The sequence below is a fragment of the Spermophilus citellus genome (genome assembly GCF_964194105.1).
Source record: "Spermophilus citellus genome assembly, chromosome: 13".
Lineage (NCBI taxonomy): Eukaryota > Metazoa > Chordata > Mammalia > Rodentia > Sciuridae > Spermophilus > Spermophilus citellus.
The window spans coordinates 90,983,898-91,002,952 of record NC_138193.1 but is presented as its reverse complement, the minus strand read 5'-3'; the positions used below and the strand labels follow the sequence as shown (position 1 = coordinate 91,002,952).

The following is a 19,055-nucleotide window of genomic DNA, read 5'->3' as shown; positions in this document are numbered from 1 at the left end:
ACTCTTAACGGTTACTACCATCTTATCCTCTTAACCTAGCATTTAAAAAAGTTTAGTACATCTTTAATGAAAAGTATGTTTAAACTCAGACATTTTCCAAATACAAGTATTTCCTAAAGTTTGTATGTGATCTTCATGGACACTTAATTTTAGGCACTCAGTATTCTTTTTTCCACCAAAATCAAATGTTGAGTGGCTGCTACCCATCTGTGTTAACTTTTAGGGATTACTACAGCAACATATGGCAGTCTTCACTATATGGTATAAAGCTTAACATAACTGACCTTTTTTTTGGTGGGGGAGGGTACCAGGGCTTTAATTTAGGGGAACTCGACCACTGAGCCATATCCCCATCTTCTTGTCTCAGACTCCCAAGCTTTTGGGATTACAGGCATGCACCGCCTACACCATGTAAATCACCTTTTGGAACAAAAATTCTTGTTCATAGGTAGACTATCCTGTGCTAGAGTCCAGTAGCACACACAGCTGTCCCCATCAATACAGTGTAATATTTTCAGGTGATTCCTTGTAGGCAAAATCATTCCCCAGTTGAGATATGCTGATTTGTAGTTAATTAAGACTTTGTCTTGGCTAACTAGACAACCATGTATAAAAATTTAACACATCGAATGGTTTCGTGTTTTCTGAGTTATTGGTAGAATGGAGCAGAGTTTTCATATAAAATACATAAAGTACTTTTTAGTAGAGAAAAGATGAATCAGGTTATTTTATTATGTTTTTGTTTATTTATTTTTGTTCTAGGGGTTGAATCCATTGCCTTGTACATGCTAGGCAGGCACTATACCACTGAGCTACATCCTCATCCCTAAATTAGTTTATTTTATTAACAAATGACAATGAAATCATGGTGGTAATGTTTACAAACAATTATTTAATATGATTTAAATCAGATATGATAGTCGAGTAAAAGATGTAGTTTGAAGTAGGCTTGTGATAATTTTATAGAACTTAGTATATTTTCTTTGTGACAATATTCTGAGTCTACAAGATGTTGTATTTAGCCTTTTAAAACTTATTTGTGTTAAATAGAATAGGAGCAATAGCTCCTCAGCTTTGACTAATGTTAGACACTTAACATATGTGAATAATGTATTTGTAAAAGAAAACTAATCTGTGTAAAGTAGGTTGTCACTCTTTTATCAATGGCATATCTATAAAATACCATAAAGGTGCAAAAATATTGTTTGTTAATGTGTACACGTTTATTTGCTATCAGAATAGCTTTTGACTATTTTTAAAAATGTTCATTACAAAAGGGCATTTTATTGTATAACTACAAGTTGTGAAAGTTAATAGTTGATCTGATGTAAACTGGTTTGCATGTAAACTGCCTCTACTGCTTTTGTTGCCCTTATATTCTTAGGGTTAGTCAAAAGTCAGTACATCATCTTCTAATAGGTTGTTTTTGAGTTTCTCCAAAAGTGACTCTTCTGTCTATAATTTAAACTTATTCAAGATAGGCTTTTCTTTTGTGCTGGTATTTAGTCAGTACTTGTTACTTTCATTAGAGTGAATGGATTCTCTTTATTAAATCTTCAGGATATTTGGTAGTGTTGTGGTTGATTAGACAGAAAACATAAATTAAAATTTTATCTTTTTTTTTCCTCCTTATTTCATTCACTAATGTTAAGGAGTTGATTTGTTGGTGGACCAGCCATTCACCGTTGAAATATTGACTTCTCTAGTTGAACTAACCCGCTTTGAGACTTTGACTCCACGGTTTTCAGCTACTGTTCCTCCATGCTGGGTAGAAGTTCAGCAAGAACAGCAGCAAAGAAGGCATCCTCAACATTTGCATCAGCAGCACCATGGAGATGCTGCTCAGCATACTAGAACTTGGAAATTACAGACTGACAGGTAAAATATTTCTTTCCAAGATTAAAAAAAAAAAAATGGGGGAGCACTTTACCACTGTACTGCATTGCCAACCTTTTAAAAAAGTTTTTATTTTGAGACAGGATCATGTTAGGTTGTTTAGGGCTTTGCTAAGTTGCTGAGGTTGTCCTGGAACTTGTGATCCTTCTGCCCCAGTGTCCCAAGTCACTGGGATTACAGGTGTGCGCCAAGATTTAATTTTAAGACCATTTTATATATTTGTTAAAGACAACCTGAAATTCCTAATAATATTCTTTCTGTTAACTTTTGCATATTAATAACTTTATGCCTTCCATTTGTCATCTTCAGTTTGGAAATTGCTGTTCTTGTTCTTATAGAATAAAATAATAAGAGTAAGGTACCATTTGCTATTAATTTGTTCATGTAGCCCACAAATTTATTTAACAAATATTTAAAATATTTGTTATTTTATAAAATATTCTTTTATAAAAGCATGTACTCTTACAGGCTCTAGTAATATGGTGCTTATGGAATTTACATTCTAGTGAGCATAGACAAACAGTAAACAGGCTTAGGATAAAGCTTTTATGAAAAAGATTGAAGAATGTTAAAATGGTGGATGGTGATTGAATAGTTTTTGGGTAAACACATGTATATGAATTTAGAGAGAGAGTGAAAAGGAAAATTTACATGACATTTTTATACAAGGGGCCTGAGAAAGCTCTCTGTGGAAATACTAATTTAGGCAATAATAAGTACAAAGACCCTGAGGAGTATATTTTATAAGTTCTAGGAAGGGGAAGAAAACCATTGTTGTTGAAGTGGAAGGGATGTAGTGGAGAATGGTAGGAAATGAGTTCAGACTCACGCTTCATGAGATATGTGTTAGTTTTGAGTACAGGAGAGATGTGATATAATTTGTGGTTTGGAAGTTGACTGTTGTGTTGAGGGTAGATTATAGGTGGTAGTGCTTGTGATATTGGTGTGGCAGTGATAGAATCACTATTGTGGTAATCTGGGTGAACTACTAATGATAGCTTGGACCATGATGGCAAAGAATAGAGTGAATGGATTCTCTTTATAATTCAGAATTAGAGGGAATAGAATTTAATGATATATTGGGCATCTGATGTGAGAGAGAAGAATTTAAAAGCAGAGAATGGATGTATTCAAGAAGTTCTTGTTTTAAAAGGAAGATTCTGGAACCCTATGGTAGATCTAGGATGGGCCCAGGAATTTGCAGATAATTCTGATACTTGAGGAACCAAGGGTTTATTGGTATGTACACATCTTAAGGCAGGTGTAGTAGATTCCTAAGGAAATATCATTCGTTGCCCTAAATTTAACCTCTCCTTTGGGAGAAATGTGTTTTGTTGTAATGTATAAACCCAGAAAGTAGGAAAGGTGATATTAATGATAATATGGTTATGGCTTATGAACGATTTTTGCAATATTTAGTGTTTCACCTCTTGTTTGACAGCAACAGCTGGGATGAACATGTATTTGAATTGGTTCTACCTAAAGCCTGTATGGTTGGACATGTGGACTTCAAATTTGTTTTGAACTCAAACATCACCAATATTCCACAAATACAAGTGACATTGCTGAAGAATAAAGCTCCAGGCTTAGGGAAAGTCAATGGTAAGAATAGATTAAAATTAATCTATGAATATTTTGTCTTGTGGTTGTTTTTTTTTTAAATCTAATTTTTAACTTGACTGTTTCAGTTTTGAGGTCTCTTCTTGCCCCTCCTCCCTACTCTGTGCTGTTTGCGTGCTCAACTACTTTTGTTTTTTATATAGGAAAACAATCCAGAAAACATTTCAGTGCTTCTCAGTAACTCAGTGATGTTCAGAAATGCATAAACATAAACAATTTAATTGAATTTTTTGGGAAGAGGATTCATTCCTTTGTGAATTAGTTTCACTTTTAGCATTACTAGCTTTATGCTTTTTGTTTCCTAAGAGGAGAATTAATTGTAAAAAGAATTTGTTATGGAATTTACCATTCTTTTAAGGTTATTAGTGAAGTGAACATTTTGTGTGATGCCAGAAATATACTTTTTTTTTGGTTATCCTTCTTAGAATTTTAAAATTTGATATCCTGACTTACTAATAACATATTATTATCCACTTAACATGTTAGGAACTCAATGTTAGTTCTCAGTGTTTTTTCTTTAATAGGTTATTTTAAAATAGACTGGAGATAATTTCAGGGTAAAATGACTGTTTAACATTAGGGGCTCAAACGTTGAAATTTGAAAAAATTTCTTTTGTGAAAAAATACATGTATGTGTTTGTGTATTTATGTGAATTCTTGTGTGTGTGTGTGTGTGTGTGTGTGTGTGTGTGTGGTTTGAATCATCACAAACTTCTTTATTGGGTTTAGAACTCAGGCACTGGTATTTTAAAAACTCCACAGGTACTTATATGTGCAGCCAACAGTCAGAACTTTTAATTTCGTTGCCAGTAAGTTACTTCTTCAGGTGAATATTTTATTGGCCTTAGAAGAGAGAAGAATATATTAAATAGTTCATTGAATCTAATTTTCTTCTTCTTCTGACATCCATTTTATAGCATCTATGATGAAAATCACAGTATTTCCCAATTTAATAAAAACCTTTAGATTTTTAGGCACAAAAATCATTGATATTAAGCAAAATTAAGTTTACTAATATTTTTATCCTCTAGAAACAGCAGTAGATAGGCAGATCACCTTTCCTTTGTCTCCAGCTCTTAACATTGAAGTGGAACAAAATGGGAAACCGTCTCTGGTTGATTTGAATGAAGAAATGCAGCACATGGATGTAGAGGAATCACAGTGTGAGTTAAATTATAGAGCTGTTGTCCATGACAGTAAAGGAGTAGTGATCCGAATGCATCGTGTTGGGCAAAGATTTCCTTACGGCTTGCAAAAACTTGGTTTTAAGAACAATGATTAACAAATACCCTATGATTCTGCTTTGGCAATGTGCTTTAACTTTCAGCTCATCTTTGTGAACACAGCTGCGCTAATACTTGTGTTCTTGTTTTTTAATACTTGGGATTTGAAATCAACTCTTGGCTCTATAATTTTTTTTTTTTTAAATCAAGATGAAACGAAAAATGATATGGGTATGGAAAACAACGTATATTAGATAATTGGTAATAGCTCCTTAGCATGGCAATGAATTATTATTTAAACACTCTCAGTGTGGTCTTTTGTGTGGTGGTATTATATGCAAAGGGATGGATATTTGTTTATTACCTTTTAATTAACAAACTTAAGAAAATCTGTATTTTTCCTTTTAGGTCTTAGATTGTGTCCATTTTTAGAGGATCATAAAGAAGATATTTTGTGTGGGCCAGTATGGCTTGCTAGTGGCCTTGATCTCTCAGGGCATGCTGGGATGTTGACATTAACAAGCCCTAAACTTGTTAAAGGTGAAGTAATTAATATATTTTATAAAAGTAGAATGAATAATGTCACAATTATTAAAAAGACTTTAAGATAAGCTGATTTGATCAATGTGAAATACTGTTTTGTTTATGACTTTCATTAGAAATTTGAACAGCTTCCTTTATCTTAGGTATTTTCCTTTCATATGTGATTATGGTTATGTGAAACTTCTTGTCTGACTTTTTGTGTCATGAAGGTCTTAGTGGTCATTGGTAAAGCACAGCTTGAGTATAGTGGCACATGCCTGTAATCCCAGTGGCTTGGTAGGCTGAGGCAGGAGGACAGTGAGTTCAAAATCAGCCTCAGCAATTTAGTGAGGCCCTCAGCAACTTAGTCAGACCCTATCTCTTAATAAAATACAAAAAAGAGCCAGGAATGTGGCTCCAGTAGTTAAGTGTCCCTGGGTTCAATCCCCAGTAGCAAAAAGAAAAAAAAAAAAAAAAAGGAAGAAATGAATAGAGGTCGATTTGACAGAGGTCTTTGAGTAATCAGACATTATGTTCTGTCATTTTCAACTTTCCTATCGATTCAGATTCCCAAATCTTTGACTATTTATTGTATATTTTTATATTTTCTTCTCCTGAAAGAGTTTTTATGGAATAGGTTTGATACTACCAGATAAAATAATTCATATATCTTAAGTATACAAAAAGTATAAATAAATGTATATTTAAAAATAATTTGTTGTTTCATGGATAACAAATAAAACTGTCAGTAGCAGGACTTTTTAGCTTAATTATCCTAGGAGTGATTTAAAAATTAAACAAAACAAAATAAAAACAACCAAACAAAAAATGCCTAGTTCAAATTGTTGAAAAAGTTATCAAAATCATCTGGATGATTATCAGAACAACTTTTACAGTATCACAGGGCTTGTGTTCAAGTAACCCTTATGTTACCTAATAACATAAAACCCCAGAATAGTGGTACTGATAATTTGGGTATGCAAAAGAGAAATCTGAAATCCTTTAAGTGAAGTGGTGAAAGTTTTTGACTTCAGGAAAGCAAAAAATGATAGGTTCAGGTTGCTAAAACCCATGGTTGAAACCCATCCATAAAATTGTCAAGAGGGAAAAAAGAAGTTTTGCTCTTGTACTTCAAACTGCAAACATTATGGCCACAGATGAATGAGAAGTTAAGGTAGAAAAGGCTATAAACTGTATCATAGTTTCATATATATAGGAGGAAAATATAAAATATATGGAGTTCAGAACTAACCACAGTTTCAGGCATCTGCTGGTGGTCTTGGATCATATTCCCCACAGATAAGGGGTACTACTAACATATCAAAATTGTTCAACCATATACTCAAACAGTATAATTTGGAATTTCTGGCCTGATGGAGTTGTTAGCCTGTTCTATTAGATAAAAGGCAGTTTATTTATTTTTTTTGTTTTTTTGGTGATTCAGTAATTTATTCTGTTCTGCACCACTCCTCTAGGTATGGCAGGAGGAAAATATCGTTCATTTTTAATCCATGTCAAAGCAGTAAATGAAAGAGCGACAGATGAAATTTGTAATGGTGGTATACGTCCTGTAGTAAGACTTCCATCCTTAAAACACCAGAGTAACAAAGGTTATTCACTTGCTTCACTGTTGGCAAAAGTTGCAGCTGGCAAGGTATGAAGCTATCATTTTGAACAACAATGCTGTTGTAAACATTGTGGATGAGATTTGACACATTTTGGGAAATAGTATGACCCTGTATTGATGTTTTACTTGATACTTGGTTTGTTTGTACTTTTTTTTTTTTTTTGCAGTGACTTAAATATAATCAAGAAAATGTTTTGAATTAACATAAAGCAAATTGTCTAGCTTTTATAAAATATTCTCAGTAGGAAATAATTTATAGCAGGTATTTCCATTTATAGTTTTCGAGTATAATATTTATTTAGAATTTTACCCTAATATGTTCTCTTTTGGTATCTCACCACTTTTTATTTATTTTTTGATGACATTTGGGGAATGTCAGATGAGACTTTGGGTAATAATTTTAGAATATATCTTAATCTTCATGGTTTATTTTCTACAACTAGCTATGTATCATGCAGTCTCCTAATAATTCTCTGATACTTGATTGTGTAGGTTTTCCAGTTTTTCAAGGACTTCTACACTTTATTTAATCCCGAAAATAACGCTGAGATAGGCAGAGTAGGTGCTGCTATCAACCATTTTTTCTACATATTTGGAAGTTGGTGAACCTCAGCAGTTGGGAAACTGGCATATTGCAAATAGCTTCTAAAGTGCTATAGCTAGGAATTAGATTCAGAAGTATGGTTTTTATAATCTTTAATCACTGGGCTTTTAAAATAGTGAGTTTGTTGTTATTTTCTCTGTGGAAAATTTGTTGTTTATGAACATGAGAGCAGAAGCTATTGTTTTAATTTGAGATTTATGGTTTTCGATGATAATAATAATGTGCAGTTATTTTCCTTGGTTTGATAGCTTGGAACAATTTAAAATTTTTTTTCACTTATCTAATTTTACATATTTAGGAAAAGTCATCTAATATTAAGAATGAAAATGCAGGTGGCACTCGTAAAAATGAAAATCTCCGGGGCTGTGATTTACTTCAAGAGGTTTCAGTCACTATTCGAAGATTCAAGAAAACTTCAATTTCTAAGGAAAGGTAATCTCTTTTCATTCTGTTGTTCTTAAAGTAATAAAAGTACAAAACAACACACACACAAACTTGAAAATTTGACTTTTACCTGAAAATTTTGTTGCTAGCAACAAAAAGAAAAACTTGTCTTTTTATTTAATTGTCTTAACTCTGGTATTTTTACAGTATTTGTTATGAACCAGGAATACATGAGGAAAAAAATGAATTTTATTTGAATTTATACTCATTCTTTTGTCATTATTATCATATTACAATAATATCATATGACATTATTGTAAGCTTCACTTCTTTTAAAACTACAGGGGCTGGGGATGTGGCTCAAGCAGTAGCGCGCTCGCCTGGCATGCGTGCGGCCCGGTTTCGATCCTCAGCACCACATACCAACAAAGATGTTGTGTCCGCCGAGAACTAAAAAATAAATATTAAAAAAAAATTCTCTCTCTCTCTCTCTCTCTCTCTCTCTCCCCTCTCTCTCTCTTTAAAAAAAAAAAAACTATCTACAAATGAAGTTCTCTGTATATGCTAATTTAAAAGTCCCTCATCTCTCCTAGTAGTGGTAATCAAAAACAGGGCTGTGCATGTGCTAGGCAAGCACTCTACCATTGTTTCATATCCCCAGCACCTCCCAATATTTTTCTCTTTTTAAGTTGTGATACTTATGATTTAAAATGAAACATTATACTGGGTGCAGTTGCACATACCTGTAATTCCAGCTACTCAGGAAGTTGAGACAATAAGTTCCCAAGTTTGATGCCAGCCTGGGCAACTTAGCAAGACCCTCTGTGGTAAATAAAATAGAAAAGACTAGCATGCATGTGTGAGAGCCTTGTTTAATCACCAATACTGAAAGAAAGTTAAATAAAATAGAGGGGAACATTACATGACCAACAAACATGTCATTGCTTTAGTTTACTTGTTCTAATTTGTTGTGTTAATATAATTTTTTGATAACGTATTTTTTCTTTCTCATAGAGTGCAACGATGTGCTATGTTACAGTTTTCAGAATTTCATGAGAAGCTTCTTAACGCGCTTTGCAGAAAAGCCAGTGATGGCCAAATCACAGAACATGCCCAGAGCCTTGTGTTGGATACTCTCTGTTGGTTAGCTGGAGTACATTCAAATGGACCAGGAAGGTTAATAATTATGATTTTGTTTACCATTGATGATTGCCCTTTGTATTTTATGATTCTGAGTCCAGAATGAGTCAAAATGTCTGCCATTGTTTTGCAGCTCAAAGGAAGGAAATGAGAGTCTACTTTCAAAAACACGAAAATGTCTTTCAGACATTGTACGCGTTTGCTTCTTTGAGGCAGGACGAAGTATAGCCCATAAGTGTGCCAGATTTCTAGCCTTATGCATTAGGTTGGTGTGTTTTATTGTTTTTGTTTTGTTTTTAAGTTGGTGTGTTTTTAATTTGAAAGTATACTTGTAGGTGCACCTGTAGTTTGGTGACTGATACCTTTCTATATTGTAATTTGATCTTCATTGAATGACTTCAAAAGTTAATGAAGCTTATTTTTTTATTTAAAGAAATTTTTATAATTTAAAAAATTTTAAAATTTGTTGTAATTTAACTAATTATACATGACAATAGAATTCATTTTTATGGTGAGGTTTATTTATATTCCAAGAAAGAATTTTAGGTTCTTAGGGCAAATTGCAATGTTAAATAAGTCTATTAATAAAAGGAATCTGCTAGCCTTCTCCGCTTATTAGTAGTGGTTGGGAGAATTTTATAAGAGGGACATTTCTCTCACTTTCACTCCTGTCTCTTTCTGATGGGCTTTTTTTTTTTTTTTTTTTTAACTTGAATCTTACTCCCTGTCATGTACCAGTCTAACACGAACTTAAAAAAAAAAAAAATTGTGCAAATAGTTTTTGTAAATCCAGAAACTTAAACTAAGAAGTATTTAAGAACTAATGGCCATTATCAACTGCATTCGCCTGAAAGCCTGTTTTATTAAAGGTAGTGCTTTAATACATAAGAAAATTGTCTCAGAGACCCTTAGTGTAATTAGTTCTTGCTATCTTGCTATATGTTTGGTCTAACACAGGTGTTTCTTTAATCAGGATGAATAAATTTTAAAGATCTTTAAATGCTACTCTAGATTTAGGGTTAATTTTTTTTTAAACCATGAATAATGTCTTTTAAAATTCTCCTTTTTAAAAATTTTCAGTAATGGCAAATGTGACCCGTGTCAACCAGGATTTGGATCTGTTCTGTTGAAGGCTTTACTTGATAATATGTCATTTTTGCCAGCAGCAGCAACTGGTGGTATGTAAAATTAGTTTAACCACAGATAGCATAATCATAGGGACTATCTTAGTAATTGTTTATCTCTATTATCATTCCCCCTTTTCCCTTTAGCTTATCTATCTTTTTAAGGTGTTAATAACTTGTGGTTTGGTCGGCATATGCTCTGTTTTAATAATATTCCTAGGAAAAGGTTAGTTGGACAATAAAAATGCCATTTCATCTCAACTTGTATACTTTTCTGTACATCTTTTAAAAAGTATCTTACGCCAGGTGTGGTGGTACATACCTGTAATTAATTACAGTAACTTGGAGGCTGAGGCAGGTGGATTGCAAGTTTAAGGCCAGCCTGGTTAATTTAGCGAGGCCCTAAAGCACCTTACAGAGACCATGTCTCAAAACAAAAGGGCGGGGCTGGGGATGTGGCTCAAGTGGTAGCGCGCTCGCCTGGCATGCGTGCGGCCCGGGTTTGATCCTCAGCACCACATACCAACAAAGATGTTGTGTCCGCCGAGAACTGAAAAATAAATATTAAAAATTCTCTCTCTCTCTCTCTCTCCCCCCTCTCTCACTCTCTCTTTAAAAAAAAAGGGGGGGGTACTGGGGATGCGAGATGTAATTGAGTGGTTAATCGCCCCTGGGTTCAATTTCTGGTATGAGGGCAAAAATAAAGATAGTTTCTTACAGCTAAAGATAGTTTCTTACAGATGAAGATAGTTTCTTGAGGTGGGATGCTTTAATTCTGAAGTGTACTTAGTCATCTTAAAATTTATGAAGAATGTTAAAATTTATAAAGAATGTTAAAATCTCTTGGTCTTTATCTAATAGGCAGTATAGAATAACATGCTCCATTCACTTCCTAAAGTGTACTGTTTGAAGCTAACTTCTATCCAGTAGTTTTTGAAAATTTTCATGCAAAGAAATAGTGTTTTAGGAAGGTTGGCTTAGAGGACCTATAGTCTCCATATATTTAGCTATTCTAAAATGTACCTCAGAGTCATTTCACATTATAATCCTAAATGCCTAGGTTGACTTGATATTCCTCTCAAAAATATGTTTGAAATTCTTAGTGGAGGACTGTGCCACACATTGGGCCACAGTTCAATGTGGTTCATTTTGTCAGTGTTTTCTCTTTAATCCAAAGATTTCATTTTTCTTTGTAAATTGTCCTTAACGATTTTCTTTCCTAGAAAAAGATATATTTCTAGCAAAAGGAGATGTACTGATAAAAAACGTAACTTGAAGTCTCTTTGTTAAAGAAAAAAGAGAAAAAAAGAAACATGTCAATATTACTGTTTCCAGGTTCTGTCTATTGGTATTTTGTCCTACTGAATTATGTTAAAGATGAAGATTTAGCTGGGTGCAGTACAGCTTGTGCATCTCTGCTTACTGCTGTGTCTAGACAATTACAGGACAGGCTGACACCAATGGAAGCTTTACTTCAAACAAGGTATTTTAACATATGGAATGCTTAATAAGGAGCCTTTCTGGGTATGATTCTACCTTTGCATAGAATTGTTACTTAATATATATGCTTAAGATGCTATTTTCTGGCAAAATATTTGTCATTTGTGCATTACTACCATTTTTCAAATGATAATTCCTAAGGTCTTTCCCCTTCTCTGAATTTGAGATTTTCCTGTGGATAGTTATTCAGAGGGCTAATTGTATTTCAAAACTTATTGGAATGCCTTGCTAATGGAAAAAGCATTTAATGTGATATGCTTTTCTGTTTTTACAACTTTATAGATGTGATTTTATAAAATAATTATTACCCTTAACTAGTAGTTTTCCATCTGTTATTTATGTTTCCATAACTTCAACGTGGTGAATTAAGAAAGCAAAAGTTAGATTTGAATTATTTCCTGATCTTCAATTTCTGAAGTATTCCTTTATTTATAAAAAAGGTTGTCTTATCTTTTTGAGATTAGAAATCTTCATTTTGATGAAACTTTCTATAATGCCTTTGTACTTTCTACTTACTGTAGAGATTGAGTGGTATAGAAGAATGTCTGCTATTTCTTCCCTGCCTTCCTCCAAAAGTGATGGCCTTATTACAATAGCTACTAGCTTATTGGAATTATATTTCCTGAGTCTCTGGATGTCTTTAGGAGTATAGTTTCAGAGAACAGAATTAGGATTCAGTGGGTTAGTTATATCTGGTTAGTTGCTTCCTCAGCTCTGTAAATCAAACTGCTGTTATAAACAAAGTGAATAGATAATTCTTAATTAAATGGTTGACAGGAAAATTGTTAGTAATTTTTTTAAATTTATTTTTCAGATACGGATTATATAGCTCACCATTTGATCCAGTCCTTTTTGATTTGGAGATGAGTGGCTCCTCTTGTAAAAATATATACAATAGCAGCATTGGTGTACAATCAGACGAAATTGATTTATCAGATGTCCTTTCAGGTAGTGATTTATTTTATTAAAAGAATTTTTAAAATGTTATATTTTAGGTTTAATTTACCATTTTACTTAATGCATTGTAGTTGCTATGCTTTAACATTAAAATTCTTAAGAACTTAGCACCTGTGAATCATTAAAACTGCTTTAATTTCTTGCTTTTCCCCTTCTCCCCCAACGCCCCCAAACCAGTGAAGTTTGAATATCTCTAATCCAAAAATCCAAAATGCTCTAAAATTAGAGATATTCACCCAGTAAAGTCTCTATTCCTAAATCCAAAAAACTTGAAAATTTGAAACATTTCTGGTCCTAAGCATTTTCTTTAAGGGATACTTAGATGTATAATGTTATCTCATATACTTAGCTTTATATACGGGAGGAGTTGTGATTTTATTTCGTGTTTTTGTTTTTACTTGTATGTCAACAAAATTTTAATACTCATACTTCTATTGAAATTTATGTTGTAACCTTGTGAGTTTTATTTGCTTTACCTTTGCTGCCTATAATGTCAAATAATGTTATTTCAGAAATATAGAATTAAGATATATACTTACTGTAATAAGTAAGGATGAAGAAATAAAAAAATTGTTTATATTTGTCATCATTGCCCCAACTTAAGCTTTGTAGACAGTGCATATGTTCTTTTACATGTTTCTGAATAATCTACTTTTAGGATTGTTTGTATAAAATTATTTATATAAAATTTTCAGGTGCTAGAATGTGGTGTTTATTTTCATACATAAAGCAATGTCCATGTTATTGTTAATTCTTTTTCCTTGTAATACACTAGTTGTATTTGTTGCTGATAAACTGTTAGGTAATTTATTTGTAAAACATTAAGTTAATTGTCACACTAACTATAAATAAATTTTTGGAGTTTTGTTAATTGCAAGTAAATGATGATGAATTGTGGAAAAAGGAAACTAGAAAGTCACATATAGAAATATAAATAAAATGAAATATCTCAACTACATCCTTTTTACCCCTCCTGTATATCATTGTTTATTAGATGTTTAGTTATTTGGACTTGTTTCCTATACACATTTGTTAAATTTTTTAATGGAAGATATTATACTATACATACAAGTTTGCCAGTTTTGTTTCCTCCCTAATACTGCAAATTGAACCCAGAGTGCTGTACTGCTGAGCTACCTCGCCAGTTCTCCCTAGTCCTACCCTGTAACTTTTTTTTTTAATACCTTTATTTTATTTATTTTTACGTGGTGCTGAGTATCGAACCCAGGGCCTTCATGTGCTAGGCAAGCACTCTAACTATTAGCCATAGCTCCAGCCCCCTCCCCTGTAACTTTTGAGGCAGAGTCTTGCTAAATTGCCCAACTGGTCTGGAATTTGTAGTCCTCTTGCTTTAGCTTCCTGAGATGCTGGGATTACAAGCATTCATAGCATTCATGATTCCTCCTGGCTGTCTTTTTTTTTTTTGGTAGTTATAAATGGACAGAATGCCTTTATTTGTTTATTTTCTTTTTTAAAAATTTTTAATTTGTTATATATGACAACAGAATGCATTACAATTCAATTACACATATAGAGCACAGTTTTTAATATCTCTGGTTGTAAACAAAGTAGAGTCACATTCTTCGTGTCTTCATACATGTACTTAGGGTTATGATGACCATCACATTCCATTGTCTTTCCTACCCTGTGCCCGCTCCCTTCCCCTCCCTCCTCTTTCCCCTTTGTCCTATCTAGAGTTCATTTAACACCTCTTCCTCCCCAGCATATTATGGATCAGTATCCTTAAATCAGAGAAATCATTCAGCATTTGTTTTTGGGGATTGGCTAATTTCACTTAGCATTATATTTTTATGTGATTCTGAGGATCAAATCCAGTGCCTCACACATGCTAGGCATAGTGCTCTGCCACTGAGCTACAGCCCACTGGCTGTCATTTTATTATTAAGGAATTATATTGCCCTGAGTATATATGTTATCACTTGTATTTGATGACTTAGGCTATGATTTCCTTATGCCTATCTCATCTGTATTCTCTAAGTGACAAATCATTTAGGTCATTGCTAATTACAGTTAGAACTTGAAGGATAAGTTAGAATTTCAATGAAGATGAGATCCATTAGGATAAGACTGTATGGTGAAGATCATAGGCTCAGGCCATGCTCTCAGGTAGTAAGTTTGCAGGAATAGTAATACTTAGTAAAGAAAACCCAGAAGAGGAAACTTAGAAATCATGATGTGTCACCACATGAATGTCTCCTTATCTTATTCTTCATCATTCAATCTTCTATTGTCTTTCTTTTTTCAATTAATACCATTAGTGGCATAAGACATAATGTCATTCTTGTTTATCTCTTTCTTAATAGGTCCCAGCTATTTTTCCACCTATGTGTATTTCAGTTCTCTTCACTCTCTTACATATCATGATTGATAGCATTACAGTCCAAAGTATATTCATTCTGAACTTGGAGTGCAGTAATAGCTTTTTAACTGGTCTTCCTGTATGCATTCTTGACTCACTTCGGTACATTCTCCACACTGCAATGAGTATAGTCTTTTCTGAGTGCAAACCTAATTGCTTAATCTCTCTCCTTAAAATAGTTTAATGTCTTCCTATTACTGTGAAGTTTAACATCTCTAATACAGCATATTAAAAAATCTTATATAATTTGGCTTTCTTTCCCTTACTATATAATTTTTTGCCATTGCCCCTTCAGTCCTCAGCCTCCTTTTAATCGTCAAGATATGGCCCATAGACCCCCTCAGGATTCCCAACATCAGATTTTTTTGCTATAATGTACAGTGTTGTTTGCCTTTTTACTATGTGACATTTGTATTGATTATGCAAATGCTTGTTGGTTTTTAGTATACACTTGAAATAAAAATATGCCACATTCATTTATGGATATACATGATGTAGTAAATATAATTAGCTATTAAGTTTTGAAACCCTGAGTATGTTTTTTTTTTTTTTTTTTAATATTGGCTGATGAAATGGGAAATATACACAAGGCATTTCTCTGTGCCAAAGTACTATGGTTCTTTTAGGGAAATAATTTGTGCAGTTGTTTGAGTTACAAATTGAACCAGTAGCTTATTTGCAAGAAAGGTTGATAGGCAAACCATGTTCAATCTTAATTATTTGAGAGATATTTTCTAAAAAATGATTGAAAATAACCTGTCACTTTGGGAAAAAATAATATTTTTTGCCAATCTTAAACGTAGAACTGTTAAAGTAAAAATTAGAATTTTGGAAAACATATATCTTTCACAGTGAGCTTGACAGCTCTCAACACGTTAAATCTTTTCTGGTGGCATATAATGATGTTAGCATTACTTTCTAGTATTATAAAATAAAATATCAGCATTTGGAAGATTTGCATGTAATCTTAAATCAATATTTCTCAAATGATCCATGTGTGGGATAGTTTATCACTGTGTGTGGGTAAAAAGACTCCTTAAAGTATACAGTATACCAATTGTGTGGTGGTGGTGGTGGTTGTAATGGGGATTGAATCCAGGGGCTCTTAACCACTGACCCACATTCTCAGCCCTTTATTTTATTTAGAAACAGGGTCTTGCATTGTGCCTCACTAAATTGCTGAGTCTGGCTTTGAACTTGCAATCCTCCTGCCTCCTGAGCCCCTGGGATTATACACATTTGCCACTATACCCGACTACCAATTGATTTTAATGAACTGTTTCAGAAGTTCATGGCTAAGGGGCTAGGGTTGTGGCTCAGTGGTATAGCACTTGCCCAGCATGTGTGAGGCACTGTGTTTGATTCTCAGTACCACATATAATAAATAAGTAAAGGTCCATCAACAATTTAAAAAAAAAAAAACCAATAAAAAACAACCCAAAACAAAGTTTATAACTAATTTTTAAGAACTAATTTTTAAAAAAATTTTGGCTGATGAAATGGGAAATATACACAAAGCACTTTTTCTATATACAAGGCTATTAATTTACTCCTTTTTCTTTTTAAAAAATATTTATGTATGTATTTATTTTTTTGGTGTAGATGGATACAACAGAATGCCTTTATTTTTATGTGGTGCTGAGGATCAAACCTGGGTCCCGCACGTGCTGAGCCACAATCCCAGCCCCCAATTTACTCCTTTTTCAACTACTTATTTGTGTTGGACTAGATTTTTTCAAATTCTTCTATACAAATGACATATAGCATCACTTTGAATAAAAATGCAGATGGGAGATTCCAGCTATTCTCTGATAAGACAGACTATAAAGAGATTGACTTTTAAGTGTTTTGGTTATTTTAAAACCAAAGCATACTATTTCTTTTAGCATCTAATGGATTTATTATTATCAAATGAATTATAATTTCTTGACCTCAAAATGGCTTTCATTTACATTAGCTTAATATATAATATTTACCATAGAGTTCTTAATATTTTACAGACATGTAAAGAGTCAGCATTGAGAATTGTTCCTCTAATCATATTATTTTTTTAGTTCCTCAAAGATGTCATGTTTCTTTGTATTGTAGGAATTTTCACTCATATTCTTTCTGCCTGACTTCTTCTACTTCAATGAATAAATACATAGCAATCTCTTATTTTCCCCATAAATCTCATCAGTTCATCAGGGAAACATTGTGTTAACCTGTTAAAATAAAATTGACTCCCCTTGACTTAGCTACTTGCTAAATACCTTGTAACCACTAATATGGAATATGTTTCATGAAGATCACCTATTTCTTTTTACTCATTGATCTCATATCTTATTTGAGTTTGTGTGCAATAAATTGTTGTTGTTTGTTTTTTAATGGTACTGGGAATTGGGCCTCGGGGCAGTGGACCACTGAGCTACATCCCTACTGCCCACCCCCCCTTTATTTATTTATTTATTTATTTTTTAATGCAGTGCTGAGGATTGAACTCAGTGCCTCACATGTGTGAGGTGAGACCTTACTGCTGAGCTATAACCCCAGCCCCTATCCCTAGCCCTTTTTAATTTTATTTTGTGACAGTGTCTCAGTAAGTTGCTGAGGCAAACTTATGATGCTCCTGCTTCAGCCTCTTGATTTCCTGGGATTACAAGTACACAATACCTTGCCCAGTTTACAATAAACATTTTTGTTGAATATGTGTCAGGCCATATGTTGGTCACCAATAGGACATTATTAGAGAGTAAGGTTATGACAGTTTAGTCTGGCATTTAGTGTTCCTTCAGATGTTGACCATTTTTAACTCCTAGATCTTTTCTTGGCCAGATTTTATTTTACCTTGTCTCTTAAATAATTCTGCTTAAAGCATTAGTTGTCTAAAAAATTTGAAAAGCAGTGAAAATAATACTTTCTCTCCTGAGCCATACATACAGTCATTGTGAACTCTTTGTATTCTTTTTCCTTTAGTCTTCTTGTTGTAGTTTGTTTCTTTCTTTTTTTTTTTTAATATTCATTTTTTAGTTTTCAGCGGACACAACATCTTTGTTGTTATGTGGTGCTGAGGATTGAAACCGGGCCGCATGCGTGCCAGGCGAGCGCGCTACCGCTTGAGCCACATCCCCAGCCCTGTAGTTTCTTTCTTCATCTAATTATGACCATTATTTTTTAAATTACTTATGCTAACTTGAATTATCTTTATTAATAGAAAGCAGTATATATCAAGATAAGTGTCTTTTTTATTTTGAAATATTTCTGTAATTTTTTTTCACTGTCTTAGTTGACAGCATAGAATGTATTTTCATTATGTATATTTAACATTGTGTGATAGCTAATGTCAGGAGCTAGCTTATTATTTTTCTGTAATTAACATGTAAATCACTTGTTGCTGAATATAAGTTTCAGTGCTTATAAAAAGAAATCTCTGGGGCTGGGGATGTGGCTCAAGTGGTAGCGCGCTCACCTGGCATGTGTGCGACCCAGGTTGGATCCTCAGCACCACATACAAACAAAGATGTTGTGTCCGCCGAAAACTAAAAAATAAATATTAAAAAAAAAAAAAGAAATCTCTGATGTTTCTTATTACTGTGAATGGCCACTACATGGCTTTTATGCAACTCTGCTTTTGTGGCAAACAATCTAGTATCTTCTTTTGTGAATTTTCTTAGTATCATGCTCATTGTTTGGGCTCTGTATGTTTTATGTTTATATGTGTTTTAATTAATATTAAGTTTAGAGCTATAATTACTGATTGATTTGCTTTTTAAAAATTATCTTTACATGCTTTAAGTGTAAGTCTTCTCTTTCTGTACTAGGAAATGGAAAGGTCAGTAGTTGCACAGCTGCTGAGGGTAGTTTCACATCTCTCACTGGACTTCTAGAAGTTGAACCCCTGCACTTTACTTGTGTCTCAACTAGTGATGGAACCAGAATAGAAAGGGATGATGCAAGTACGTTTACTGGTATATACCTTCTTTTATTATATACTTTATGGAATGATAAACAAATAAATGATATGTAAGTATATATGTGCAATAAATGTAAATTTTGCTATCATTATAAGTGGACATTTTGGGGAAGATATCATAAATCA

At 33.3% G+C, this 19,055-nt stretch overlaps 1 protein-coding gene across 11 annotated transcripts in view; it reads left to right on the top strand.

The window, feature by feature from the left end:
• BIRC6 (baculoviral IAP repeat containing 6) overlaps positions 1-19,055 on the top strand; it is a 218,837-nt gene that overhangs the window by 74,413 nt on the left and 125,369 nt on the right. For 5 of the 11 annotated variants that reach the window (XR_014018696.1, XM_081265579.1, XM_081265575.1 and 2 more), the window contains exons 12-23: positions 1,653-1,878; positions 3,338-3,498; positions 4,548-4,679; positions 5,148-5,279; positions 6,737-6,915; positions 7,791-7,924; positions 8,891-9,052; positions 9,150-9,281; positions 10,097-10,194; positions 11,476-11,623; positions 12,455-12,588; positions 18,778-18,924. Coding sequence is in view for 10 of the 11 variants with exons in the window: in XM_081265579.1 (XP_081121705.1) it covers positions 1,653-1,878; positions 3,338-3,498; positions 4,548-4,679; positions 5,148-5,279; positions 6,737-6,915; positions 7,791-7,924; positions 8,891-9,052; positions 9,150-9,281; positions 10,097-10,194; positions 11,476-11,623; positions 12,455-12,588; positions 18,778-18,924 (1,785 nt within the window). In the remaining variant the exon portion in view is untranslated. The remainder of the gene's footprint in view (positions 1-1,652; positions 1,879-3,337; positions 3,499-4,547; positions 4,680-5,147; positions 5,280-6,736; positions 6,916-7,790; positions 7,925-8,890; positions 9,053-9,149; positions 9,282-10,096; positions 10,195-11,475; positions 11,624-12,454; positions 12,589-18,777; positions 18,925-19,055) is intronic. The other 6 variants (XM_081265577.1, XM_081265576.1, XM_081265580.1 and 3 more) reach the window with 4 other exon arrangements.